This window comes from Pomacea canaliculata, linkage group LG2 (genome assembly GCF_003073045.1).
Source record: "Pomacea canaliculata isolate SZHN2017 linkage group LG2, ASM307304v1, whole genome shotgun sequence".
NCBI classification, from domain to species: domain Eukaryota; kingdom Metazoa; phylum Mollusca; class Gastropoda; order Architaenioglossa; family Ampullariidae; genus Pomacea; species Pomacea canaliculata.
In genome coordinates, this window is record NC_037591.1 from 22,110,037 (window position 1) to 22,136,734 (window position 26,698).

Sequence of the window (26,698 nt, forward strand, 5' to 3'; positions counted from 1 at the left end):
TGCACCACATCCTCAACATCAGATGGCCCGAGAAGATCTCCAATACAGACCTGCGGAAGAGAACCAACCAAAAACCTGCCAGCCAAGACATCAAGAAGCAAAAGTGGGGCTGGATTGGTCACACCCTGCGAAAGCTGGCCAACAATTTAATGAGACAAGCTCTGGGCTGGAACCCACAGGGGCGTCACAGGGTTGGGAGACCCAGACAGACATGGAAGAGATCAGTCCACCTAGCATGACATGGTCCCAACTGGAAAAAGATGCCCAGAACTGGATCCAATGGCGGGGTGTAGTTGCAGCCCTATGTTCAATTGGGGATGAAAAGGAATATGACAAAGAAGAAGATATAAGTAATGAATTCAGTTTTTGTTTAAAAAGGGAAGAAACAAAATGCTTTGAATTTAAAATTAAAAAGCTAAATAATATTACAGACAGAACATACACATCATCATCAGTTGAACAGCACCTTGAACTCCTGCATCCTGTTCCCATTAGCAGCATGTAAGGCATTGTTTATATGTAACATAGACAGTCTGATTATTTTTATCTTTTATTTCAGAGACATGGGTGGAATCAGGATATGTGAAGGCAAAGGTGGTACGTCCTGACGTAGGAGTTACCAATGGATTCATACACTTTATAGATGGAGTGCCTGGGCTACCTAGCAGAAGCATTCCAGATACCATTTTCTGTGAAGACTGGCTGATGTAAGTGTCTCACGTTCAATATTCTTGGAATGCTGTGTGACATTTCACTGTAATAATAACAATTGAGTGCTTATGTTATGCAGTATCACAAGCTAAGCAGTGTGCACTCTCTGTGCTAACTATAATAATGAAACAACATTGAAAACACTGGATAACAATAACACCAAACACATCTCACTACTGAGCCTTTGGCCTGTTTTGAGGTGTGCTTTATGCTCATAATCATTTTATCATTAACTCACCTGGAAGTTTGGTGAAAGTCTGAATGCCAATTTCTTGAAACAAACTGACATTGTTTAGTGCACATCAGTCAAGTGCCGGTCATGGTAATATGACTGGATTGTAAATTCAGGTCTTGTTTGCTGTTCAAATATTTTAGGTATACCACCTGTTTACAAGGGCTGCCTAGTCATGATCTGTGTTACTAGTTAAATTTGGCAAAACACAAAGAAATTTTTAATGACTGATTATCTCCAGAAAATCACATATCCAGCTGCAAATGACTGGACTGGATGTTTACCTGAGTGATCCACAGGCTAAGGCAGTTGCACCATGTGCCTCCAACACAGGTGTTAACAAATATCCATCATCCAGTCAGCAGGTAAGTTCTTTCTAATGATACTTTGTTTCTTGTTGGTCAGACAGAAGTAAATGTGTGCCTCAGAAATTTCTTATTTCTCTGTGTGTGTGTATGAGAGACAGAAAGTGAGCATGGGACTGAAGGGCAAAAAATGACTATAGAGTGTCCAGTAAAAAACCCAAAACAAAGTTTGTTCATCCAATTTTTTTATATAAATATAAAAATAACATAATAGTTTTTTTTTATAAACATCCTGACAAATGACATACTGCAGAAAAGGTTCAGTCGACTAATAATCAGATTCCATAAAATCTATACTTGCTTTCCAGAGATGATTAATTTTAATTAGGATCTCTTGAATGCTCTGTTGATAGGGAGCTGCCATTGCACCTCGCAGTTGTGGTACAATTAACCAACGCTGTTCTTTCACTATCTTCATCCCGAATGGAACAGCCATTGACTTTTTTGAAAATCAGCCATATGGTAAACAGATTCAAAATGATGCCAGGAGGTGGCAGTGGGTGAGTATATAAATACTGAGATATGATTTTAAAAGTGCTGCAGGTAATACCCAATATTCTGTGGAATTTGTATTGTTTTAGGACCATTTCTCCACTGTGTAACTGTATAAGTTGTACAGTTCCAGTTCCTGTCTCCCCATAAACAGCTTACACCAATAATTATGTTGTTGTAATGTGATATTTCCTATTGGCCTTCATTGGTGAGGGTCTTGAACAGGCAAAAGGCCTTCCACTTGTCGGCCCATCATCAATCTCACTGCATCTGTCCTAAATCCAGGCTGTCCTTGCTGCCATCATGCCTTTCCATATCTCACGGTTGACATCCTTATAAGCAGCAGCTGATTCAGAGTTTTTCAGCATTTTGCTCTTCAGAGTCTGGTGATGGTTACAAAGGTAAAGAACTTCCTTTAGACCCAGGGCTGTTTCTTCACCCTATGTCGGAATATCTGGACAACCAAGCAATTACCAAATTGTCATATTCGTGCCTTTAGAAAGGAAACAGGAGGCAGTCTCAGAACTATCAAATGATCAACTGATCAGTCACCCAAGTAAGGTTATGCCAAAAGTGATCCCAAACTGATGATGATGATGATGATGTAGTTTTATAACGCGCTAGTATCCGCATCACAAAGATGCGCTCAATGCGTGGTGATCCCAGCAGCCACCAACTGCCTCATGCTGGTGTCAGAGGAGCTGCTAGCTAAGGAACAGGCTGCATTCCAAACTGGCATGAGCACTGTTGAGCAGATCTTCAACAGCTGAGTCCTCATCAAGAAGCACCTTCAGCATAACAAAGATTTTTACCATAACTTTATTGATTTTAAGAAGCATTTTGATAGAATATGGAATGAAGAGCTATGAATGTACTGCACTCGTTTAATTTGGAGGAAGGTCTGGTGCACACCACCAAGGAACTGTACAATGCCTCCAGAAGCTTAGTACTCTACCATATCCAAGTGGATAAGCTCTTTCCTACAACAGTTTGTGTGTTCCAGGGATGTTCTCTGTCCTTAGAGCTGTTCAACATTTACCTGGAGAAAATCATGCACAGTACACTCCAGGAACATCACACCTCCATGTCAGTTGAGGGGGATGCCGCTCAGTAACCTCCACTTTGCTGATGGCAGGCAGCAACAGCAAGTTACTGAAGACAAAAATGCAAGTGCATATGGGATGGAAAGAGCAAGGTCATGGTAAACACCACTAGATCTAGCAAGGCAGATATTTGGATGAACAAGGTACAGCTGGATGAGGTGCAGTGCTTCAAAAAGCTGGGCACAACCATTTCCAAGTATGTTGGCTGTGCAGCAGATGTACATCACAGGATCACAGTGGTGTTAGCCAGTCTGAACAAAATTTAAAACAGCAGAAACATCAGCTTTTGCACCAAATTCAGGCTTTGCAAGTCTGTTGTTGTGCCAGTCATGATGTATGGTTGCAAGACATGCACCATGCTCACAGAATCAGAGCGAAGGATCAAAACGTTTGAAATGAAATGGTTCAGGAGAATCCTCAGGATTCTCCCACAGAGAGCAAAAGACAAACGACTTTATCTGTAGCCCCTTGGTGGGGCTTCAGGAGACTGCTCGCCACCATTGTGACAGAAACTGATCTGGTCATGCTGTGCGACATGAAACCTTGCCAGAGACAGTGCTTCAGGTTATAGGGAAGGCAGCTGACACCGTGGCAATCAGAAGAAAAATTTGGTGACTGACATGAAGGAGTGTACCGGCTGTTTCTGGGGGACCTTGTCACACAGACTGCAAGACCAGCCTTGCTGGTATTTCACATCTGCTGCACTCCATCATATCTCCTCTACAACTGGTGAAATGAAATTAATGAATGGCAGGAAGTTCCACAGGTCTGAAGTTCCAATGTAGCGATGATTACTCTGACCCATTACTCCAAAGCTTGAACTCATGTCACTAGGAGTCATGTAGTAACAGTTTATACACACACAAAAAAACTGTAACTAATGTTTCAAAAATTAAAAAAATATATGTTACCTTCATTAGACAAGGTTAGGGTCTGTTTCAGGAACCATGGCGATGTACATACATTTCAGTCAATTGACAATCAATTCCCTAAACACCCAACAATCTCACAATCATTTCTACATTTTAGCGTGTATGTATATTCACCCACCCATCCTAGAGATTTCCCCAACTTTGGGTACAATATCCTTGCATATCCATAGTATTAACTTCTTCCCTTATATACTTACCATTTTCAGAGTGAATTACCTCCTATTCATAGTCAAAACCTCATCACAATACACTATAACCAAAAGGCCATGGTCGCATCCGTAACAAAACCAGAATGTAACTTTTAGGCAGCAGTTTTATCACCACACTCCTTAAACAAAAGTCATGTTTTGACACATGCAATTAAAATCAAGACAATTACCACTAACAAAGATGAATGTGATTGCTTTTTCTGGTTGCTGTTTGACAACCTTGCTAATACTGTGTCACATTGAGTATTCTGCTAGGGACATAAACTGATTATTTCCTCCTAAAACAACTGGGAATGTCACATTGTGAAAATTACAAGGGTTATTGAGGTACAAAGATGTACTGATATAAATCCCTGTCTGTTGGGTATATTTTAATTTCTCATTAATTTTTTATTATATTCTTTGGGTTATTTTAATATACTGTCAGTTTGATTCTTTCCTTGCACTGGTTATTTTCATACAATTTTTTTTTTTATATTTGTAAATTTTTAGTGCATAGTTTCAGAGCATGTGAACAGCACTTTTTGTGTGCTTTCAGACCCTTTCACCAATGACATAAGGCACCCATCAGCTCAACTAATGTGTACATATGCACATTCTTATAATTAATATTTTTTTTAATAGGTCTTGCGCCGCCATATCACAAGGCAGATCATCTACATAGACCAGACAGCACTGACACAAGAGCGAGAATTTACCTCTGACAATGGAGATGTAGTCCGGTACAAGCGTTCTACTGACCGATGTGAGTTAAGAAATTGACTTTGTATGCCGTACTTATGTGTGTGTATGTTTGCACATGTTTACATATAAATGCATGTCATTAGGATAGATCAGGGGTGGGCAAAGTTTTCTTGTTTGCGGCCAGCCTCAAAATTCGAAGCTATTCTGCGGGCCAGTAAAATACCAAAAACCCATGACAGGTGACTACACTACCAATAATGGACATCATCATATAATGAGTACATGATGGCATTCACTTACAGAATTTAGTGTGTAGAGTGAAGCTGTTTGAATTCCTTCGCAATAAAACTGTAAAACCAGCTTTTCCTTTGAAGACGGTAGTCCTCGATTCTCTCTAATGTCAAGTTATTTGTTATCTTTGTACTTTGTGTTTGAATGTTATGGACTGCAACTATAGGTCTCATCACAACTTTTCCTAGATCAGGATGGATCTGTTGTATTTGTGGTGCATAATGTTTTTTTCATTCCTCACCTTTTTCTGCTTCTAAAAGCCTGTCCTGATTTTGTCCCACTTTACATAACATTGTTACCCTGTGCAGGGGAAGACTTCATCTGATTCCACTTAGCATGATCGGCACACTGTTCAGATCAAAGTGCTATGTTCGTAATTTGTGATGGTGCTGCAGAATCAAAGTATTTTGCATTGTTGCTTCTTTTAAATAAATTTAGCACTGCTTCTATAATTCTTATGTTTTCAGACGCATATTTGTACTACAGAGGAAGACAAGCACGAATTTTGCACTCTGACTTGGGGGCTACAAATGGTGTTGTTCACATCATCGATCGAGTCATCTTTGTTCAGGAAGATGTATATGCTACCACCTCAGAGGCTCACATATTCAGCTCAAGTACTATTATGTGTACGTTGTGTATTTTAGGACTTCATGTAATATACTTTTTTCTATGATTCTTCAGGTAAACCATATGGAGCAAGTGAGAAGAAGTACATGGAAATCATTGTAAATACATATTAGTATTATAAACAAAGACTATAATCAATATGTGAGTGTGTAGAGAGTGTATATGTCATCGTGTGTGTGTGCATGCATACAATTGGCTATAATTATATGTAAAAATGGAACTTGAAAAGAGAAATTTTTTTACTTTAATCGACTCTTAATTATTGTGAATATAAATGTATAAAATTGTCATTACCTGTTATGCTATAGAAAGTAGTATTAAGGCAAAAGGCTTTCAGGGGAAAATGCCATGTTTCTAACTACATTTTATGTGGAATTTTAGTGGATCTGTGGTCCAAGCTGCAGAGAGAGGGTATAACAGCAACAGACAAAGGTGTTTGACACTTTAGATCAATGGTTCTCAAAGTGTGGTCCGTGGACCACTAGTGGTCCGCGTGCATAGGTCAGGTGGTCCGCGGGTGCAGTCGTCATATGTCAGCAAAGTGATGTTTAAAGTGATGCATTCCTCACATTAACATTTTAATTACAAATAACGAGGTAGCTTTATGTCAGCTTATTACTATGCTACTGTCACAAAAGGACATTTAGTTTTGAATTGTAATGAAGCAAATGCGGCAATTTAAATTTGAAATTCATAGTATAGAGCAGGGGTCTCAAACTCATATTAGTATGTGGGCCGCAGTGGAAAGTAACAGCCAGTCAGCGGGCCGCACCACGAAAAGAAAATGTATTTTCATTAAATTTTACGAACACTACTGTCACTGCAGTTAAATGCTAAAAAAGTTTTTTAATTATTAATTACATTAGTGTAGTTTATTACATGCACAGGCAGTTTTAGTTTATTAAATAAGTTGACGTTGTCTCTGTCACTAATAACGGGGGTAATTTTCACAGCGGGAATTAATCACCAAGCACAACATACATATACACCACGGACGTGGCCACGGGCCGCACAAAAATGTTTCGCGGGCCGCATGCGGCTCGTGGGCCGCGTGTTTGAGACCCCTGGTATAGAGTGATTTTTAGGACTTGGTGGTCCGCCATATTTTTTACTTAGGCCTTGGTGGTCCGCCATAGCTTTTACTTAAGTAAAGTGGTCCGCAGTCCGAAATACTTTGAGAACCACTGCTTTAGATGACATTCATACTCTGCTATCTACTTTTGTGAATAAGATGCTTTTTTCAACCACCTATGTACTGATTTGAATGTTGACCAAACGTGAAACAATTCCATTTTAGTTTTCTATAGTTGGCTGGTTGTTAGTGTTTTATGCCATTCAAACAACATAAGTTGATGTAATATTGCAGTGTACATAGCTATCGTGCAGCAAGTAGATGTGTAGAAACCAATGTAGATGGGTGCGTGATGTTAGCTGACTTTTATTTTCTTCCACTGACCTCTTCTAGTGGTTTTTGGACACCATTTTCAGTCCTTTTTATTAAGTGTATGTCATTAGGAGCGTAAATGTTACACAGTGATGTGTTTTGATGGTAGATTGCTTTTTAGACATGCTTCATGTTATCAGCATATTTTGTGCTTTTATGTATGTGAATGTAATAAAAAAGGTAACTGTTTAAAGTAAAAAGAACAGAGGGGATCATTTAAAATCCAAATTTTTAGAACCCATGATAGGACTTTGGTAAGCCTGCTGAAAGACAAGCAATTTGTTAGTTTCATATGCTGAAAAGGTATACTGATATGGAAAGTAACACATGAATTGTCCACGGCTGATAATTACGTTAATAATTTAGTATGTAAGCTGCAGACAAGTGTTTGTTTGTTTTCACTTTCTTTTTTTTTTTCTGTTTTTTTTTTATATAAATTATATCACCTGAGAGGGTAAAACTGCAAATCAATTTTATTGCTAAGAAACCTTTGTAAATAACCAGTAAGTAACCAATAGGTAACATTGGGGAATTCAGATAGCTACAGCAGTAAGAAGGCTTGCTAAATAGGCCTTTCTTGAGCAGTAATGTCTTTCTAAGAGGTACCAAACCTGTCAAAGAAATTTATAAAATATTAATTTGTACATCCTGTGTTGATGCTGTTTCCACTAATTCATTTTATAATCACTTTTAGCAGCAAGTAATTTAATTACATTACAAATGATAGAACGAACCAAATTTCAATAGAAGTCACAGAATCAAAATTGATATTAAAGTGGTTTTTTTTTATTAAATCTGGATGCAAGGTGTAAAATGGTTTGTTAATATGCATTGTTTTTATATACTTAGACCAACCAGAAAAATGATCAGAAGTGTTTTCATTTATGTCATTTTTGTTTTATGAAATACTCATACTTTTAACTGTGTGTGAAGGCAAGTGCAAGAATGATTTTCTGGCAATGATTTTGTGACTTTGAATAATTGTTATCGGGAGATTTTTTGTGTATTGTTTTTCATTAGATTATGTCATCTAAGCATTACATTATAGTAACTGTCAAAGTTGATTGTTCATCTGTATCATATTTGCATATTGTTTAATACAAAGCATAATTTGTTTTAAGTTTATAACATTGGCCAGTTAAACTAATAGAGTATGGTCTTCCAATTAGGTTTTTAATTTGTGATTTGATTTCTAGCATGACAAGATTGGATAGGAAAATGAAAAACTCTCAATGCTAACAGAAATTGGTGTAAGACAGTATAGCATCAATAACACATGCAAGGCTGTGTTCTTTATTATATCATCCGTTAGCTTGTTTGATTTGTCTATATTCATTTTGGCTGGGAGGAATTACAGCAACTGATTTATGTAATGCATCATTCGATGCACACCAGAGCCTTCCATGAAAATAAACTGAATGTTGATTCAATATTGTACATGTTGTATATGCATGCCAATTTAAAGGTTTCTCTTCGATGCATACAGGGCATTTCTGTACCATGGTCTCAATTTGAATGGACCAATTGCATCACCGTGTTCTTCAGGGCTCAATGAACAATTAGTACATACATACATCCCTTAACTGGTATCAACTGACAAGCGGTTTTGCTCAGGTGGAAATGGATAAACACAGTGGATGACAGGACTTGACTCTTGAGTCTTTTTGAGTGGTTGAGAGTAGGTACTGAATAGAACGACTAGTCCATATTTGCCAACCAGTTCTTCCTCAGTCCACTAAGACATTGATTTTCCCTCCAAGGCACCCTGAAGGATGGACCAATACAGCATCATGTTGAACCAGATCAGATTGCCTTGGTTAACAGTTGTGAGAGGAAATAACTGATGCCCCACAAGGGCGGTGACCATGCTTTGAACAAAGTCATTGGTTTTGCATTCTGTGTTAAGAGCATCCTCCTCAGGAACTTGGTCTTGAACATCTACATCCCAAGTGATGGAGTTTTCACTAAATTGGTCTTACAAGAATAGAATACAAGAGAGGGGATGTAACCTAAGTTGACTGAAATTGCCCTGAGGCTTGATTCATTATTCACTAACAGTTAACAAGTCATTAAGATTCTGCAGTGTTGGGATTGATATGTATGTATGTGCCAATGTTCCACAGTGACTGTAAAAATGTTGTTATATTTTGTTTGCTTCTGTTGAATACAGTTTTTGTGTTTTGCCGGGCAGGAAAGCCTTGACAAAATCTGGTCTTTGTTTTGTTTTGTCGCATGTCAGACTGTGGTTGTGACAAAGTCGAAGCGAATGGGTGGGGGAGGGATGGTTAAATATAATTTCGCCTTTAATTTCAGGCTCATTAAAACAAGGTTATTGCATGTCGCCGCCGATGTCGACTCCTCGTTTACGGTTAACTTTGGGGGAAATCATTTTGTCACAAAGACATGAATTGACGAAGAGGGTCTCATTAAGGTCACTGAGGCATTTCACAGAAACTCAGTGTAGTGATGTACTCCTCAACAACCAGCAAAGAAAACTACTTCAGACAAGGGTGTTTGTCTGTCAAGGATGCTCCAACATCTTGGAGAACATAACGCAAGAAACTCTTCCTTAGGCTGAACAGGATTTGAAACAGCGTTGCCATTTATCTTGCTACCATCTGTTCAAATCTCTTATACCCTACCAGCAGAAGGTCGAAAACATACGGGTACAGAAGAACACATATGGACCCCACATCCCATCTGAGGAAAACAACAGTCCATTTGGCTTATCAGGTAATTTGGTCGATAGATGATGCTGTCTTTAGCTCTTCAGCATCCGGCACTTTAAATTCCCTGGATCCTTCTCTTCGTAGGTTAAAGCTCATTCAACATTTACATTATCATCTCGTAAAACTCTGATAAGCTTTTGGCTTTCAACTTCCTCCTGCCTCAAAAGAATCAGAATCAATAAACGCTAATGCTAATGCTATCTGGGATCAAGAAACGCTAATTAAACGTTTAATTAGCGTTTCTTGATCCCAGATAGCATTTAAACATTTTGTAAACGTTTACAAAATGACGGAACCCTTTGTAACGTTCATAAAACGTTTAAATGCTGTCAGGGCCCTACAAGGGCATACGTTACAGCAGGCCCGTTCTTAGCCCCCGCGGGGCCCGAGGCAAAGGGCATGTGCGGGGCCCTCACTCCACGATCACACGGTTTTAGTTGGGATCTAAAGTCACTTCTTTCCTCAGGGATATCTCGTCTTTTATCATTGACAGCACGCTGCATACACATTACAACACAAGCCTACGATTAATTTAATTGTAACGTTCGTCAATAGGTTACAATCAAAAGCGCGGGGCCCCTTGAAGCGCGGGGCCCTAGGCAGATGCCTCGTCCGCCTGCCCCTAAGCACGGCCCTGCGTTACAGTAAGATCGTGGCTGGCAAGCCTTGCCTAGTCCATGGATTATTTCAGGGGTGGGGAACCTTTTCTTGCTGAGGGCCACTTTGAATATTTTATAGTATTCAAGGGCCATACAAAATTGTCAACTTAAAAACAACCCTGCTATATCTGGCCGTAGTTTTTTCAGATCCTCTTATGTGTCCTGTCTCGGTGGTGTAGGAACTGGGGTGGAGGGTGGGGTTGCAAGGGGATAGCCGCTCCCTGAAAAAAAAAAAAGATACTGAGGGGTCATCTTTGCTTTCACTCGCGGACTATTTGTGTAATCCTGTGCAATGCCCAGGGCATATCTGTCGTCTTAACTTTACAGGCTTGTAAATCAAGTTTGTTAGTCTTTCTGAGGAAAGAAATAGCTTGGGCGTATTCCAGGTCATTCAGTCGCTTGACGCTCGCCCCAAGAGCTGTACACTGACCGACATCGTACTGTTATAGGTGACATTTGTAACCTGAGCAATGCCTTCAGCGGTTTTGACATTTTTTGTCTTCTTTCATGGATTTTTTATCATCTTGTGTGATGGGCAGAGTATATCTGTTGCCAACAACATTTACGATTCTCTTCCTAAACTTGGATGTAATCAGGTACGTGAAACAGTAAAAACAACGTTTGTGTTTAGGATTGTTTTTTGTGTATGTGTGTGTGAAGACTTCACACTCGCACTTGAATCATTGAAAGGGGAATGTTCTCTATATTGACAATAAATTAAATACAGTACCAATTAGCATTATTTTTCAGCAAATTCAGACAAGTACTTGATTGTTTTTAAATTGTACAATAAAGATACGTATACATCACACACACACACACTAAATCTGTATTTAGTTTCCGGGTTTAAGTATTACATATGTCGCCTAACGTCCTACGGTCCTACCCGGATGTTTATCGCTCAAGCAGAACAAAAACAACCACTTTCTCGGTAAGGGACGCGCGCAATCGCGTTCCAGTCGAACCACAGCTGAGCGCAGACCACACAACACTAGCAACAACAAAATGAACGGTACAAAACAAATTTATTACACTCACAAAATAATACTAATAAAATATCTTACACGCACATGCACAACCACAGAAGAAACAATTGTCCTGCCGCACTCGGGGCACAGCAGGGTCACGTGTCCACGCGCTGACAGGACGATGGTGCAGGGTAGACGGGCGGACAGTTGAGGAGGGCGTAGATGGAGAAGTAGGAGAGTGGAGATTAGTAAAGGTACACGAAAAATAAGATGAAATTCATACAGACTCAATCCCTACCCCAAATGGACTTTTAAAAACTATTTTATAGGTGCATATGGTTGATCTTAACTCTTGTCATCGCAATAACAATAAAGAGGTCTGCGTTACTGACTGACCTGGAAAGTAAGGATCTGTAAATGACCTTAAAAAAATCATTTGAAATAATTGCACCTTCATGTGTCTTTAATCAAGGGTTGCATTTGAAGTTAGGTTCCATGAGCAGCAGGGCAGTCCGGTGGTCAACGGTTAGCGCCTGTCACCAGTACAGTGAGGGCCGGCTGTCTTGGGTTCATCTTTCGTCTTGGGCACACTATATTCTTTCTTGGATTGTGGCATGTGTTTACAGGGCTGGCTGCCTTGCGGTGAAATAGCCTTAGTTGCTGGTTCTACACAAAACGCCGATTTCTCTGTCCTGTCCCACCATGAGCAGTATATATTACTGTATGTGAAAATATATATATATACTGATCTAGAAACTGTTTGGACCTACAGCAAACATTTTTTTTATATCGTACCAGCATCACGTCATAGTTTTACTTCAGCATGATAGAAAGTAATAATTTATAAAAATTAATCTATTCATCTTTGTTTCAGTTTTTGGCCTTGATAAATAAAGCACAGTTATCATCAAGGTTCCAGTATGCCCAAGAAAATTATTGGACTATCATTGTTTGGAATGATACTGCATTTGAGAATTTGCCACCTGCACGCAAAAATGAGATGCTGTCTATGACAACAGAACAGAATGAGGCCTACATCACAGCATTCACACGTAAGGGAGTGTGAATGCTCAAATGTAAAAGCACATGTAACGATGCATTTGTTTGTATATGCATAAATGTTTATGTCTGCAAGGAATGCATTGACAAGCATGCCAACTCTGCATGCATGCATACAAACACACAGCATAAACTTATGTCATCATGTTCTTCATTTTGCAGCATTAGTTGTCAATCAACTTACAGATATGGAGCAAACACTTGCAGTTAAACATACTATTTCGGACCACGGACCACTTTACTAAAAAAAATGCGGCGGACCACCAAGGCCTAAAATCACTCTGTACCGTGAATTTCAAATTTAAACTGCCGCATTTGTTTCATTACAATTCAAAACTAAATACAGTGATACCTCGGTTCTCGAACGCCTTGACTTTCGACCAAATCGGTATTCGACCAGGAAATTCGAGAAAATTTTGTCTTGGAATCCGAACAAATATTTGGAACTCGAACATCCGAACGTCCGAGGTGAGCCGAGTTGAGCGTTCATTCGGCCCAGCGCGCCTTGCTTGCGTCATCAGTGTGAGTGCAGAGAGAGAGTCACGTTTTTGTGGAGAGAGTCATGAAATGTGTGCAAAATGGGCAGAAATCGCAAATTTTGTTGAACAACATCACCCTGATAAAGTGGTAGCAAATAGAGCAGTTAACATTTTTAATGACAATGTTATGTCCACTTTCCGCAAAATTTTGCAAAGGAGAAAAAAAAACAGCAAACAATTGACAAATTCTTCCGTAAAGAAATCAGACAAGCAACTGCAGAGCAAGATTCTGATTCTCCTCAGCAAAAGATACAGAGAACAAAAACACCCAAAGAGCAGCTACCCTCTGTTTTTATTGAAGAGGACTCCCCTTCAAAACAATAACCACCCCCCCTTCCCTCCTCCTTCCACATTCATTCCCTCCTGCCATAAAGTTTGGTACAGGTACAGTAAATGAAACACAATTTACTATACTGTACAGTACATTTTATTTATTTATTTATTTTTAATAAATACACTTTTATTTCTTATTTCTTGTTGAGACTCATGTTTTTCTACATATTATATACAAATTAGGCCAGTAAATAGGCATTTTCTGGGGCTTGGAACGAATTAATCCAGTTTCCATTATTTCCTATGGGTTTCATTGCTTCGGTTCTCGAACAATTTGGTTCTCGACCGTCCTCCCGGAACGAATTATGTTCGAGAACCGAGGTATCACTGTATACTTTTGTGACAGTAGTATAGTAATAAGATTACAAAATATTACATACTTCGCAAAGTACATATAAAAATTAAAAATAAGAAAATGCACTTCGTTACCAAGGATAACAGATATGATGCGATTCAGTGACAGCTCAAGATCTGAACCCAGGGACTCACTCTACAGTAGTGACAGGTGAATACTGTAGCAGGTGAATGTCTTAATAATTACACTACACTACCAGGGGTCCTTAAGAAGCACTTTCCAGCAAAACCAACCAACTAGACAATCAATACCCTGACATTGTCAAGATGCACATAATATCCCCCTTTTGTACAGCAATCTCATATTTAAGGTTTCACTTTGAATATGCTTGTTTGCAGTCACTAGAGTTTTGGAAACAACAACGTTCAGTGAGCAGCGACCAGAAGTGAGCAGATCAGCATACCAAACCAAAATTTTCTTCAATATTCGTTCTCGACTCGAAGGGGTACATATTCTTTTCCAGAACACTAAAACTGTTACAGATTTTCTTGAAGGGAACTTAAATGTTTTGTAAGAGGATAACTGAGCATCCTCTCAGCAACATTTTAATTAGCTAATTATTAAGAGTTAAAACATTTTTAATATTTCCAAGTAGTAATACACAGAATGTCTGGTGATGTGTGGATGTACATGCAGTTTCAGTCAGAAAGAAGCAGATCGTTGATTTGAGGCAATTTGGATATCTTGATATTGTTCCTGACCTCAAGAGCATGACAGTCTTAACTGGAAATGACATTTAGGCTGGCACAGAACAATTTGTTTGCATACTCTCACATGCACACTTTTAAGTGTATACAGTGAAAAGATAAATAGCTCTTTCTATAGAAAGTAATAAAGAACCTTAATGAATATGCTCTTTTATTTCTTTAGGATGTTGCCAGTGGGACAGCTGGTCCCACAGAGTACTATGCTAATGGTGCCTTGATCTTGAGACCAAATATTCCTGCAGGAAGATCTATGATACATGTTGTTGATCGTGTCTTGGAACTCCCAAGCAAATATGGAGTTAAGGGGTTTATCTCTCTACCAGGACAACCAGAGTAAGTGTACATTTATGATGGTTAAATCTTCTATAGATGACTGTGGTATGAAAGTTTCATGCAATGTTTTATGATTTTTTTTTCTTTTTTATGCTTCCTGATACAGGCGAATAGCTGCTGATGGCAATGTTTGTAAAATGTCTAGATTCCAGTGTCTTTGTATGCAGTTTAGTGCAAAAACACTGTTTCATTTGCGTTCTGTATAGTGTGATTATAATTCTTTTGTAATACAAATGATTGACAGGTTTTTCAGTACTAATAGGTTGTCATGTTTGCTGTTTGTATGCAACTGTTGACTCTAACAAAGCCTGGTAATTACTAGTTGTTTTAACCAGAGTCACTTACCAATCGACACATACTTGCTCACACTACGTGGAGATTATGCTAAAAGTCAAGGTATAAGATCCTGATTGTGGCAACGGTTTGCTCATCACTTGCAGTCTCATGTGTGTCCACATAGCACAGCAAATTCTTGCAGTGAACTTTTACAATTTTAAAAGCTAAGATTGAATAGACCCAAAGTCTGCTCCAAATACACCGCGGTTCTCACCCAGCGGTACCCCTACCCCTACGGCAAGGGTTATGCAGGGGTATGCAGCGACCTAAAAGACCACAGCAAAGACGAAATGAATGCCACAAACTTATTCACACGCATAAAATAATAATAAATATCGTATAATACCCACAACAAAAAGCAAAGATTCGTCCCATGCGCAGTAAAAGATGATTGAAAAACCTAAAAAGGCGGAAAAGTGAAAAAAAAAAAAAAAAAAAAAAAAGCGCGATGAAAAACACAGGCACGCACTGCAGCGTAGTTCTGACGGACCGAAGGTATCGCCACCGAGGCCTTCAAGCCCGACATTAGAATGGGAAGGACAGTTTTACTCTGTCTCCTCCACGCTCTGTGGCGTCCTCTGTGGTCCTGTGCTGTGCTCCCGCACTGACCCTCACCCCAACTGTTCGTCCGGCATACCCTCTGCTGGTCTGCAGCCCGCTGGTCACACTCGCAGTTCCAGGATATAAGGCTCAGCTACAGCTAGGCCATACACCCACACGCTGATGATGCTGGAGGTTAGGACGACGAAGGCGAAAGATGGAAGAAACGAAGGAGTGGGTGAATGAAAAAATGACGAGACTTTACACACAAAGAAGGATCGAGTAGAAAACGAAGAAGTATGTGGGGGAAACAGAACATCTTTCACCAGGTTTCTTCAACAAGAAGAAACTCCCTCATCTAAGTCCCTCCCTTATCTAAGGCCTCTTACAATGCTGTTGAATTCTCTCTACCAATTTTCAAACAGGTATAAGTTAATATAGGTGCGCATCACGTTCGCCGCTATCCAGAAATCACACCCTCAAAGTAACATATAATGTGATCTAATTCTAACACACAGAGGTCACACTCTCTAACAGATATGATTTATCTCTAACATAGAAATCACAGGCTCGCTCTCACGTAAACACGCAATATAACCTGTCATCCGCATGACGTACAGCAGGAATGACGTCACGCACCGAGCGCGTGAGAGAATAAAGCGTGCGGGTCAGTGAGAAAGGTCCTTATCTCCCCCTTATCTCTCCCAAGGGGGATAAAAATATCCTTAGAAAAAAACGTCGTCTACTATGCGCTCCCTTTCTTTTGTGTGTGCGCCCCCTACGCTAGGAAAAGACATGGAAACGAGAAAATGTCTTATGGTGACATTGGCACACAGCACTTTTTGCAGCTGAGGCCTTTGTATCTGATGGGGCTGCAGTTGCCCTCCACCCCACTAGCTCTCTTCACTGTCTTCCATCAGTCACTGATATATCCTCAAGAAAGGCAAACTGTTCTCTCCAGAAGGCTAATATACCATTACGTACATTCGCATGAGTGTATATATACACACACGCACATTTGTAATTACACCAATAAACTAATAAAAGATTATTTGTGATTCATCAGCACTGCATTCTACGACAATTTAGTGAGGTTCTTGCCTGCTGAATACTGGAATGATGTGGTGGAGCCATTGAACAGTAATCAGCGTGTCACAGTATTCGTCCCTACTAAAGAGGCGATAGATCGCATACCTTCCGACAAGTTGCAGCAACTGCGAGGATCTTCACAGCTCCTTCGTGATGTAAATATGACACTTGTAGATGCCTTTTTTCTATCTTTCTTATCATTCTTTTAAACATAAAAATATAAACAACTGCTTTATGCTTTTCTTTTCTAAAGTTTCGTCATTAATGTTTTAAAATGTTGATGTCTGACTGCATTTGCATTCTGTATTCCATAATAATGTTCATTGGGTGCATGGAAGCACACCTGATAACTGATGATCACCCACATTTCCTCTCTTCTTCACCACACAGTTTGGTATTTGCAAGCTGTGTATTTCTGTACTACTTACTGAGTGCACTGACCTAACCGCCTATTGAAGCAGTCTTTTATTATCATCAGTAAATTAAAATAAATGCTCAGAAAATTTAATATTATTTACCAGATTTGAAGTCAAGATTATTTCTGAGATTTCTGAAGAGTATTATCTATGTAAAGATACAAATTGTTACCTACATCAGTTATTAAAAACCTTTCATGATGCTGAGGGAATATTTAAATTAATATTTTAAGAAACTGTATATGAGGTTCATCTTTGTAATAAATTTATCTTGGTAAATCAGTTTCATATGTGTTTAAATACATATTGCAGGCATGACTTTATATTGGTAATAGATGACAAAAAAAAATTGCACTTAATTAAACTTAATATGTTGTATTTTCATTTTAGCATAGAAATAATTAAATATATCATAGAAATCAGACGAATTGATGTGAGAATTTTCATAGCATTATTTTTGAAACATTTGTTGTGAAATTGATATAAGCAATCTCAAAAGCACTAGTACATCGACCAGTCCCACATGGACAGCATAAAACAAAGCCATTGGTGACTATAATTATTTCTCTTTCAGGTGATTAAGCGGCACATTATTGCAGACCAAATAATGTATACATCGTTTGTGTACCACAATGAAGGTGTCAACACCTTGTATGGACAACTCACCTACAGAATCAGCAGCGAGAGAGAGACAGGTTCTGTACATTAATTTGTCTATTGTGATGAATATTTCTTGTTTTCAAACTATAGATAGGTACTTTTATTTCTATACCAACTAATGAGGATCTTTTTTTTAATTAAGACTTTAAAAATAACTTGTGGTTGATGTGTTTAGTTATGCTTACACAATAAACATAAGAGTACAACATTCAAGCAAGTAAAGTTTTATTTTTTTTAACTTTATTGTCGAAAATTTTGTTTTTATTTAATTATATAATTATTAGTTATTAGATCATACAATTTCAGAAAAATATTAACATTATTTTGTTTCCTGACTTTTTTTTTTTACCTCAATCCTAGCTTTTCTAAAATATCTCCTTACTTTCTGTCTTTTATTTTGATTATTATTTTAAAAAAATTTAAATAATCCCTTGGTTTTTAGTGTAATCAAATATGCTCATGTAAATTATATTTAGTTTTTGCTTTTTAGTTAATTTTTCATTTATTACAAGTGATTAAAAACTTCCATTTATCTGCGGTAATGAAGGACTCAGTCTCTTACTAGATTTTATTTTCTATCACCAACAATGTCCAAAAATATTAAAGAACTTAATAGTAACTTTTTCGTCTTTTTTTTTTTAAAAGTGTTTGTCAGCAGTGGAGCTGTTACAGCTCAGGTGGTCCATGGCAATATCACTGCCATGAATGGTGTGGTGCATTTCATTGACACTTTACTGGGCTATGTTTACAATACTGCTTTAGACGAGATCAGGCTAACTTCATTTGCAACGTAAGTAGCTGATAAAAATGAGAATAAAATCTGATGTTTATCTTATTCAAAATGTAATGCAATTGAGTTGTAGCTATGAAGATGTTTGATCTGCAGGTGCGCTTTAGGAAGGGTTAAGCTAGACTTGGTATACTCATTTAATACTTAACATGATATATAAAATGCCTCATTCTATCTCTAGTCTACCTGATCCATTCTTCTCTGGTATTCCACTTTTCTTCTTCCACTCTGGGACTCGGGATGAAATCCTCAAAACCATCTGCTCCATGTCCATCAGAACCCGTTACCTTGACTTAGTGTCACATTCTCTCTGCTTGGATGTCTTCCTTTACTCCTTCCTTTCATCGTGTACGTCATTAACACTGTTACTGATCCTTCCCCAAAGTCTTCAAGCCATCATTTTGCTATAGCTTGAAAAGATATGATCTTGGTCCCAATGCACTAAAAAATTATGGTCCAGTTTCCAATCTGTCTTTCTTGTCTAAACTCTTAGAGAGGATTGTTCTTTCTCATTCCAGTACTCACCTCTGTCAACAACCTGCTGAATCCCTTTCAGCATGCGTATTGACAGTACCATGGCACTGAAATTGATCCTGAACTTCTTCTGTCACCTGATTTAGATAGTCTGCCTGCTCACCCTTATGGATGTCTGTGCTGCTTTTGACACCATTGACCATTTCAATAAACTCTTGCTCAACAGACTCCATCATGTTGTAGCACTCTGGTAGTGTACTGAGTTATGTCTTTGTTTGTAGGAGTCAGCGTCGAACGACGCCACGATCCCTTTCTCACGCCGGCTGCATGCGTAATAACCGGCCTTGAGCTGTCCACCCGCGGCTACGGCTGCTGGCTCTATTGTTATACCCGAAGTTGCGAAGTTGCGTGAGCCACTTAGGGAAACAGTCCAGGGTGAGGTGGGTATGTCCAGTGGCACCACGTGGGCTGGGAAGGGGGTTGGATGGCTCTGGAGGATAAGGGAGGATAAGTAGCGCGCGTAGATTTACAGTGGAGAGGGGCTATTTGGAGTTGGGAGTGAGAGTGGAGGGACTGCAGGCCAGCCGCCGAGTGAAACTGAATAAATTACTACAGATATGCGGCAATTTTGATCTTTTTTTTTGTTTTCTTGTACGACTAGCCCACCCCCTACGTAGTCATCAGAGACTGACGTGTTGGTTACAATGTCCTCATTGACAAGAATCTTTCTTAGTTTTCTTCTTACCTTTCCAACAGGCTATTATGGCTGTTCTCATCAATGACTTTCTGGATGACTAACAACAAACTTCAGCTTAATGATAACAAGACTATAGCTCATCTCCTAGCTCCTTCTCTCTCGAGCTCGACAATATTACCATTCCTACGTCTGGCTTTGCCGAGAACCTGGGTACGTGTCATACTCAACAATACTCCTATTATATTAATGTATCTAAGACCGAAGATATGATAATTAATTTCTGAAGGAATAGAGGTCCTGCTGAGTCCCTCGCTCTCAACTGCGAGTTAAAAGTCAGTGTGGTTTCCACTATCAAGAAGACCAGGCATTGTCTTTACTTTCTTCATCAGCTAAAAGAATTTGGCATGAGATGGGCCATTTTTGTCTAGTTTTATTGGACGGTGATCGAGAGTGTGCTGACATTCTCTGTTACCGTCTGGTACTGCAATACCACTCAAAACTAGAAAGTCCTACTTAACCTGGTGGTGCATACAGCTAACTGATGTATTGGCATTGACCTACCCCTTGTGGACAGAATCTACACCCAGCGAAGTCTGTGCAGGGCATACTAGATTGTGGTGGATGCCTCCCACCCAGCCATTGACCTGTTCTGTCTCCTGCCTTCCAGGGTCAGGTATAGAGTTTTACCCTGCAAGCAATACCCATTAAATTTCATATGCACACACTGCCTTGTTCTCTTTGATCCTCTTCCAGTCCACTCGGACTTTGCATTTCTTGAAACAAACTCTGTACATTTGGTTTACATTTCTCTGTATCTGGCCTATTCACATGAAATGAACTGTCACCCCAGAAACCTACTCTGTCTTCTTTCAAAATGTCTCTGAAATGTTTTTTCTTCTGCCATAGTGTGTGTATGTGTGCACATGTGCTAGGGTGAGCAACATATTGAAAAATGTTATTCGAATCTGTTTTAGGACATTTGAGAATGTGCTCATCAAATCTCGCAATGACCTGCAGAATGCTATTGTACTGCCTAATGGCATCACTGTGTTTGTTCCTATCAACCAAGCTTTCAGCAACTTGCCTAGCATGTATAATTTTCAGACAAACCAGTCTCTCATCAATATGGTCAGTAGTTTTGTCAAAGTTTCTTTTTTCTTGTATTTCAATAGCTGTGTTCATTAACTCCTTATAGGAACTTCATTATTTTGGTCAAACCAGCATGATTGTACAATTCTGTCTCAGTTATGACTCCTAACATGTGCATCATGGAATCTTAAAAAAAATGTTACTCATTGCATAATTAATGACATACATAAGTTTAATTTATTTGAAATGTGCAAATCTGGAGCTTTAACAAACACATTGGGATTAAAATATAAAAATAATAACTTATTTAATCCAATACTGGATTAATTAAATTGCTCTGCAAAAGAGGTTTTTAGTATTTTTGCTAACATTATCAGGATTTGTAGCATTCATAAAAACCACAAACCAAGTTAATATTCATCCTTTTAGTTACTAAAATTTGTTCCCTATTATTTCTTTGTGCATTGTTTTCTAACTTAATGTATCTTTCAAGATATTTTTCATAAAGAACAAACAAATTATGACAGAAGAATACAATGAATCCACATTACGAGGATATTAAACTTGTCCATTCTGTTTTGGCAGGTCATGGAGCTGTGTATGCTTCAACAAGGAATGGAGTTTCAGCTTACAAGTGTTAATGGAGATTATGAAGCAAGGCGAACTCTTCTGTCACGCTACTTTAACCGCCCTGTCAATGTTTACAGTCAGGGCAATGGTGAGTAAAATGTCAAGAATTTGTAGGAATTTATGAATGTAGTGAATTCAGTTTAAAACACACACACAAATGTGCTGTCAATGTTTACTTGGTGAGTAAGTCATAAAGAAATTGCAAGAAAATTTTTGTAAGAGAAACATTTTGCGTTGTTTGCAAAAAATAAGCTATGTTTACTTGATAAATGAACAAAGAATTTTGACTATAAAAAGAGTCAAGCCTTATTTTTAAAATCTATATAGAGTGAGGTAATGCATTTCTGGACTTTTATGCTTTGTTATAAACATACTTTAACTGGATAAAAATGTACTTAAATGTAGATGATTAATAATATTAACATTTCATTTTTATCTTGTCAGAGACATGGGTGGAATCAGGATACGTAAAGGCAAAGGTGGTGCGGCCTGACATAGGAGTTACCAATGGATTCATACACTTCATTGATGCAGTGCCAGGGCTACCAAGCAAAAGTATTCCAGATACCATTTTCTGTGAAGACTGGTTAATGTAAGTGTTTTAAGGCATGCTTTAGATTTTAAATAATTTTTTATTATCATTTACTAATTTGAGATTTTGGTTAAAATTTTCACGCTCATTCTTTGAAACCAATAAGGGTCGTCTAAAAGTGTAGAAGCAAAGTGCTCATTATGGTAATATGATTGAGGGTTGTAAGCTCAGATCTTGTCAACTGTTTTTGCTTTTTCTCAGGATGTACAGTCTGTTTACAGAAAAAGTTGCTGACCATATGTCTTTTCGTGGTTTTAGCAAAACACCAAAGAATTTCTAATTACTGATATTTCCAGCAAATCACATATGGAGCTACAAATAACAGGGTTGGATGTTTATCTGAGTGATCCACTGGCAAAGGCAGTTGTACCATGTGCCTCCAGCACAGGTGTAAACAAGTATCCCGCATCCAGCCAGCAGGTAGGTTCTTTCTTCTTTGATTTTTGGTGGTGAAGATGGAAATAGAACTTGTTTCTTAAAAATTAAAAAGAGTTCCTAATTTCTTTGTGTGTGTGTGTGAGTGCAAGCAAGCAAGGGGCTGAGAGGGAAGAAATGACGGTACAGAGCATTCATTAAAAATCCCTTAAACAAAAACTGCTACTCCAGTTAATAGGAATATGAAAAGGAATCCAATATATATATGTATAATTTAATTTTGTAAACATGCTGATAAAATAGAAACTTCAGATGAAACTTAAATAATTAATGATCACAGCCCACAAATAACCACACACCCCCTTTCTAAACAAGAAATTATGAATTTTAGGACCTGTTGAATGTTCTGTTGACAGCAAGCTGCCTCAGCACCTCCAAGCTGTGGTACAATAGGAGAACGTTGTTCTTTTACTGTCTTCATCCCCAGTGGGACAGCCATTGACTCTTTTGAAAATCAGACCTATGGTAAACAGATAAAAACAGATACCAACAAATGGCAGTGGGTAAGTAAGACGCAATTATTATTTTGATATGTGGCATGCTGGTATTTAATACTCTTGTAATTGGCGTCTGTGATAGAATACATCTTCTTTATGATGACATCATCGGTACTGCTAAACCTCTTATATGGTAGATGGTGGTTTACATCCAGCCAAAGGCTAATAGGGCCAGGAGCACTGTTTGGAGCAAGGACCTGTTTTGGTTTAGAGAGGCAACAATGAGGAGGAAGATGATTCCACATCCAACGTACAGCACTGTTTTATGATCTAGCTATTCTAGCAGATTAGATCCCTGAACACCACAGAAATAAGCTGTAAAAGTGGTTTTATTATCATTACGGGACTTACTATTCTTTCACTTCTCCGCCATCCATTAGTAACACCTACCCTACAATCATCATCTCTTTTGTCCGAGAATGATATGGCATTGACTTGAAATATGAGTCATTTGTTATTGTTGCTTTTTCTTGGGATACACATTTCAGCCTGTCTTATCCCTCACCGTACATGCTTGACAGCCTGAACATATGCACACATATTACATATAAAACGAATGCCATCACAGACATAAACACCTATATTTTTTTAACCTAAGTGTGTTTATGAATATTCTTTGTGCTTCCTTGCAAAGGTGGAATCTAATAGTATTTAGACTTTTGATTGCTGTTACTGTAGGTGTTGCGTCGCCACATGACAAGACAGATCATCTACATAGACCAGACAGCACTGACACAAGAGAGGGAGTACACTGCAGACAATGGAGATGTTGTCCGGTACAAGCGTTCTACTGATCGATGTGAGTTGAGCAAATGACAGATTATCCATTGTTATTATTATATGGTGCATTGAGTAACAAACATAATAAATAAATGAGTGCAGAATCATATGCTTATATAGGAACATGTGCTCAACATATGACACAAAAAAGTAGTTAAGAATGGAGTACCTGAAGGATATTAAGCAATGATGAGAATAAAGTACAAAAGACAATAAAGACACAGAAATGATGAAGAGTTAGCTAATAAGTGATCAACAAAAGGATATCAGGCAGGACAGACCAACCAAGAGAAAATAGGGGAGGAGAGAGAGAGATTGTGTAAGTGGACTGTGTTCAGGAGCATTGCTCATGAAAATGATGTTAGTACTGTTCTTCTGCGTGTTTAAAGACTGGGGGAAGCATGTAGCTGAGGGGTTAGAGCGCTAGCGTCTGCATTGAGAGACACACTGGTTTGATACCCATGCAGTGCAGCAAAGTCCCATCAGTCAACCGAGCTGGTGGGAATGGGTACCTGACTCTATAGAGGGTTCGGGAAGGTAAGGCAGCAGGAGAGGAGATATGGGCACTGCCATCACTTAAAGGTGGCCCCAAAATAAGGGAGGTCTCTAAGACTTCACAGGGTGACCTTTCACGTTTACCTTTCTTTTTAAAAGACACATTGGTAGGTAAGTGACAGATGTAAAAGGGAAGGGAGTTTTACAGCTAAAAAGCTGTGATTATACATTATTGTTTTGATGACAGGAGTAAATAGCATGTACTGGTCAGACAGTAAAGTTTTCTGATTGTGATGAAGGGGAAGACAAGTTCATGAAAATAGGCAGGACCAAAGCCTTCAAAGAAATTAAAGCAGGCAATAGATAACTTAGACTGAATGCAAACATCTTCAGTATCTAGTTCACACAATGAAGGGAACAAGTAACATGGTCCCATTTCCTTGCCTAGAAAAAGTTTGTCAATATCACAACAGGGTGAAGCTTTGATGAACGTGTGAAAAACGTAGGTTATACAGATATGGGGAAATTTATTGCCTTATTAGTATGGTTTTTATGTCCTTGATGACACCTTATGTGCTAGACAGTAGAGGGAGGAGTGATTGATTTTAAAGTCCTTGCAGCCATACGACAGGTATGAGGAGACTTGGTTTTCTGCACCATCAGTTATAATCCAAAGACACATCAGCCATCTCTTACATTTTGTGAAAACCTACAAAAAATAAAAAGCTTTAAAAGTTTCTTTATTTTTATTCAATTATTAATTTTAGGAAATTTTAATGTTTTGTATTAATGTTCTTGTACAGCAGGAGATAACCCCATTTTGTTAAATGTGCCATACAGGCAGCCTGTTTTCATTTATGTAATGTGCCTGTGATATGTAAGATTGGTTTTGTGCTAATATCTGTTTCCTTCCAATAGAAATGTTATACCTTCTTTTTGTTGTTTTCAGATGCATATTTGTACTTCAGAGGAAAGCAAGCACGAATTTTGCACTCTGATCTGGGGGCCACAAATGGTGTTGTTCACATCATTGATCAAGTCATCTTCACTGACGACGATTTACCTCTTGATTCTTTTTCCCCCTCCAGTCACACCACTTCAGCAGTTCCTAATTTAACATTAAATGTTAACACATCTGTATCTCCCAATTTCACTTTACCTCCTGTCCCCACCGGAGTTCCCTTGTTTGGATTATGTCCGCTCACTTCTGCAGGGGCACAAATTTTTGCATTATGTCCACTCCCTAATTTAGCTAACAATTCCCCATTGAATCCTCTCAATTCTTCATCTCTAATGTTTGGACTATGTCCTATCTCTTCTGAAACTCCCATGCTTGCATTATGTCCTCTCCCTTAAATAATCTCCCAGCGTCAAGTCCTCTCCATTTTGCTCAACATCTCGCACCATCAGCTGCTTTGTTGATAGCAAGTCGTCATTTATATATAGGATATATTTTTTGGACTTTATTTAATCCACATTCTGTAAGTTTTTACAATTAATAAAATAAGTAAATAAAAAAACTTATTTGAAATAATATTTTTCTTAAGGTCTCAGATTTTGTTCGATACATATTAACTTAAAATACAAAAGTGTGAGGGGCACTGATGATCAGATTTTTAATAGCTTGAGAGAGTGCCTCTCACAGTTTTATCTGCCGATCTGAATGATGCACCACGTTCTATTTATACATGCTTTCAAATTCTTAACACCTGGGTAAACATTACACGAAAAGTACAGGGTGCACAAAGACAATGAGAGAAACTATCTGCACAATACTCTCACACCTTTGATGTTATAACCTGACCAGCACTTCATGTGACATGCATAAGAACTTTAACTGCAAACATCCACACACAAGCTTCTACATGCCAGGGTTATTTTGTCTCCTAAGGGTGGCATCTTTTGCTTTGTGGTTTTTATTGTTTTCGTTTTTAAATACAATCATCTAGGGGATGGAACTGTTGCATGTTTTAATTTTGTTATCGATATTTTTTGGTTTATTTCGTGAGTTTATTCCCTTCTCGTAGGCTGCATTAGCGCAGATAACCTGTAGTTTACTAGAACAGCAGTTACCTTTCTCCTCTAATTCAGTAAGTTCTCAGACAAAATTAAATGAATAAATTTTTTTTTTTTTACTGCTTCTGGACTGCTGAAAATGATTTATTATTTTATTGTCACCAGAAACGAGTAGCTGGTAAAAATTTCATACCTTTAGGACAATGGGTAGTGGGTGAAAAATTGATTACAAAATTCCACCAACACTCATACATACATGGTGAGTTAAATAAGTGTCATAATAATAAAAACTATGGATCTTGTGAAGGGCGATTTGAAGTCAAACAGATGGCTGTCCTTAAATTTGAGCATTTTAGTTGGCCTTATTTCATTACACGAAAAAAAAAA

At 38.4% G+C, this 26,698-nt stretch overlaps 2 protein-coding genes and 1 long non-coding RNA gene across 3 annotated transcripts in view; 2 read left to right on the forward strand and 1 right to left on the reverse strand.

Annotated features, from left to right (window-relative positions):
- Window positions 1–6,202, forward strand: part of LOC112556996 (fasciclin-1-like) — a 17,173-nt gene extending 10,971 nt beyond the window's left edge. Inside the window, exons 10-14 of the mRNA XM_025226548.1 lie at window positions 560–707; window positions 1,185–1,308; window positions 1,662–1,808; window positions 4,669–4,789; window positions 5,487–6,202. Coding sequence (XP_025082333.1) covers window positions 560–707; window positions 1,185–1,308; window positions 1,662–1,808; window positions 4,669–4,789; window positions 5,487–5,695 — 749 coding nt within the window. The 3' untranslated portion in view covers window positions 5,696–6,202. The remainder of the gene's footprint in view (window positions 1–559; window positions 708–1,184; window positions 1,309–1,661; window positions 1,809–4,668; window positions 4,790–5,486) is intronic.
- Window positions 1–11,070, reverse strand: part of LOC112557015 — a 25,252-nt gene extending 14,182 nt beyond the window's left edge. Inside the window, exon 1 of the long non-coding RNA XR_003097878.1 lies at window positions 10,945–11,070. This is a non-coding gene — a long non-coding RNA (uncharacterized LOC112557015). The remainder of the gene's footprint in view (window positions 1–10,944) is intronic.
- On the forward strand, window positions 10,668–25,829 carry LOC112556994 (fasciclin-1-like). The gene is made up of 14 exons (XM_025226544.1): window positions 10,668–11,077; window positions 12,324–12,501; window positions 14,074–14,180; window positions 14,606–14,775; window positions 16,718–16,895; window positions 17,731–17,851; window positions 18,462–18,606; window positions 20,752–20,905; window positions 21,452–21,584; window positions 21,941–22,088; window positions 22,385–22,508; window positions 22,880–23,026; window positions 23,699–23,819; window positions 25,245–25,829. The coding sequence occupies exons 1-14, from the start codon at window positions 10,952–10,954 to the stop codon at window positions 25,649–25,651; spliced, it is 2,259 nt and encodes a 752-aa protein (XP_025082329.1). The 5' UTR covers window positions 10,668–10,951; the 3' UTR covers window positions 25,652–25,829.
- Window positions 25,830–26,698: the final 869 nt, after the last annotated feature.

Coding starts and splice junctions, on each gene's coding strand:
- LOC112556994 (XM_025226544.1), top strand. CDS start 10,952: ATGCCTTCAGCGGTTTTGACATTTTTTGTCTTCTTTCATGGATTTTTT. Junction 22,509..22,879: donor ATCCCGCATCCAGCCAGCAG/GTAGGTTCTTTC, acceptor TTCTGTTGACAG/CAAGCTGCCTCAGCACCTCC. Junction 23,820..25,244: donor CAAGCGTTCTACTGATCGAT/GTGAGTTGAGCA, acceptor TGTTGTTTTCAG/ATGCATATTTGTACTTCAGA.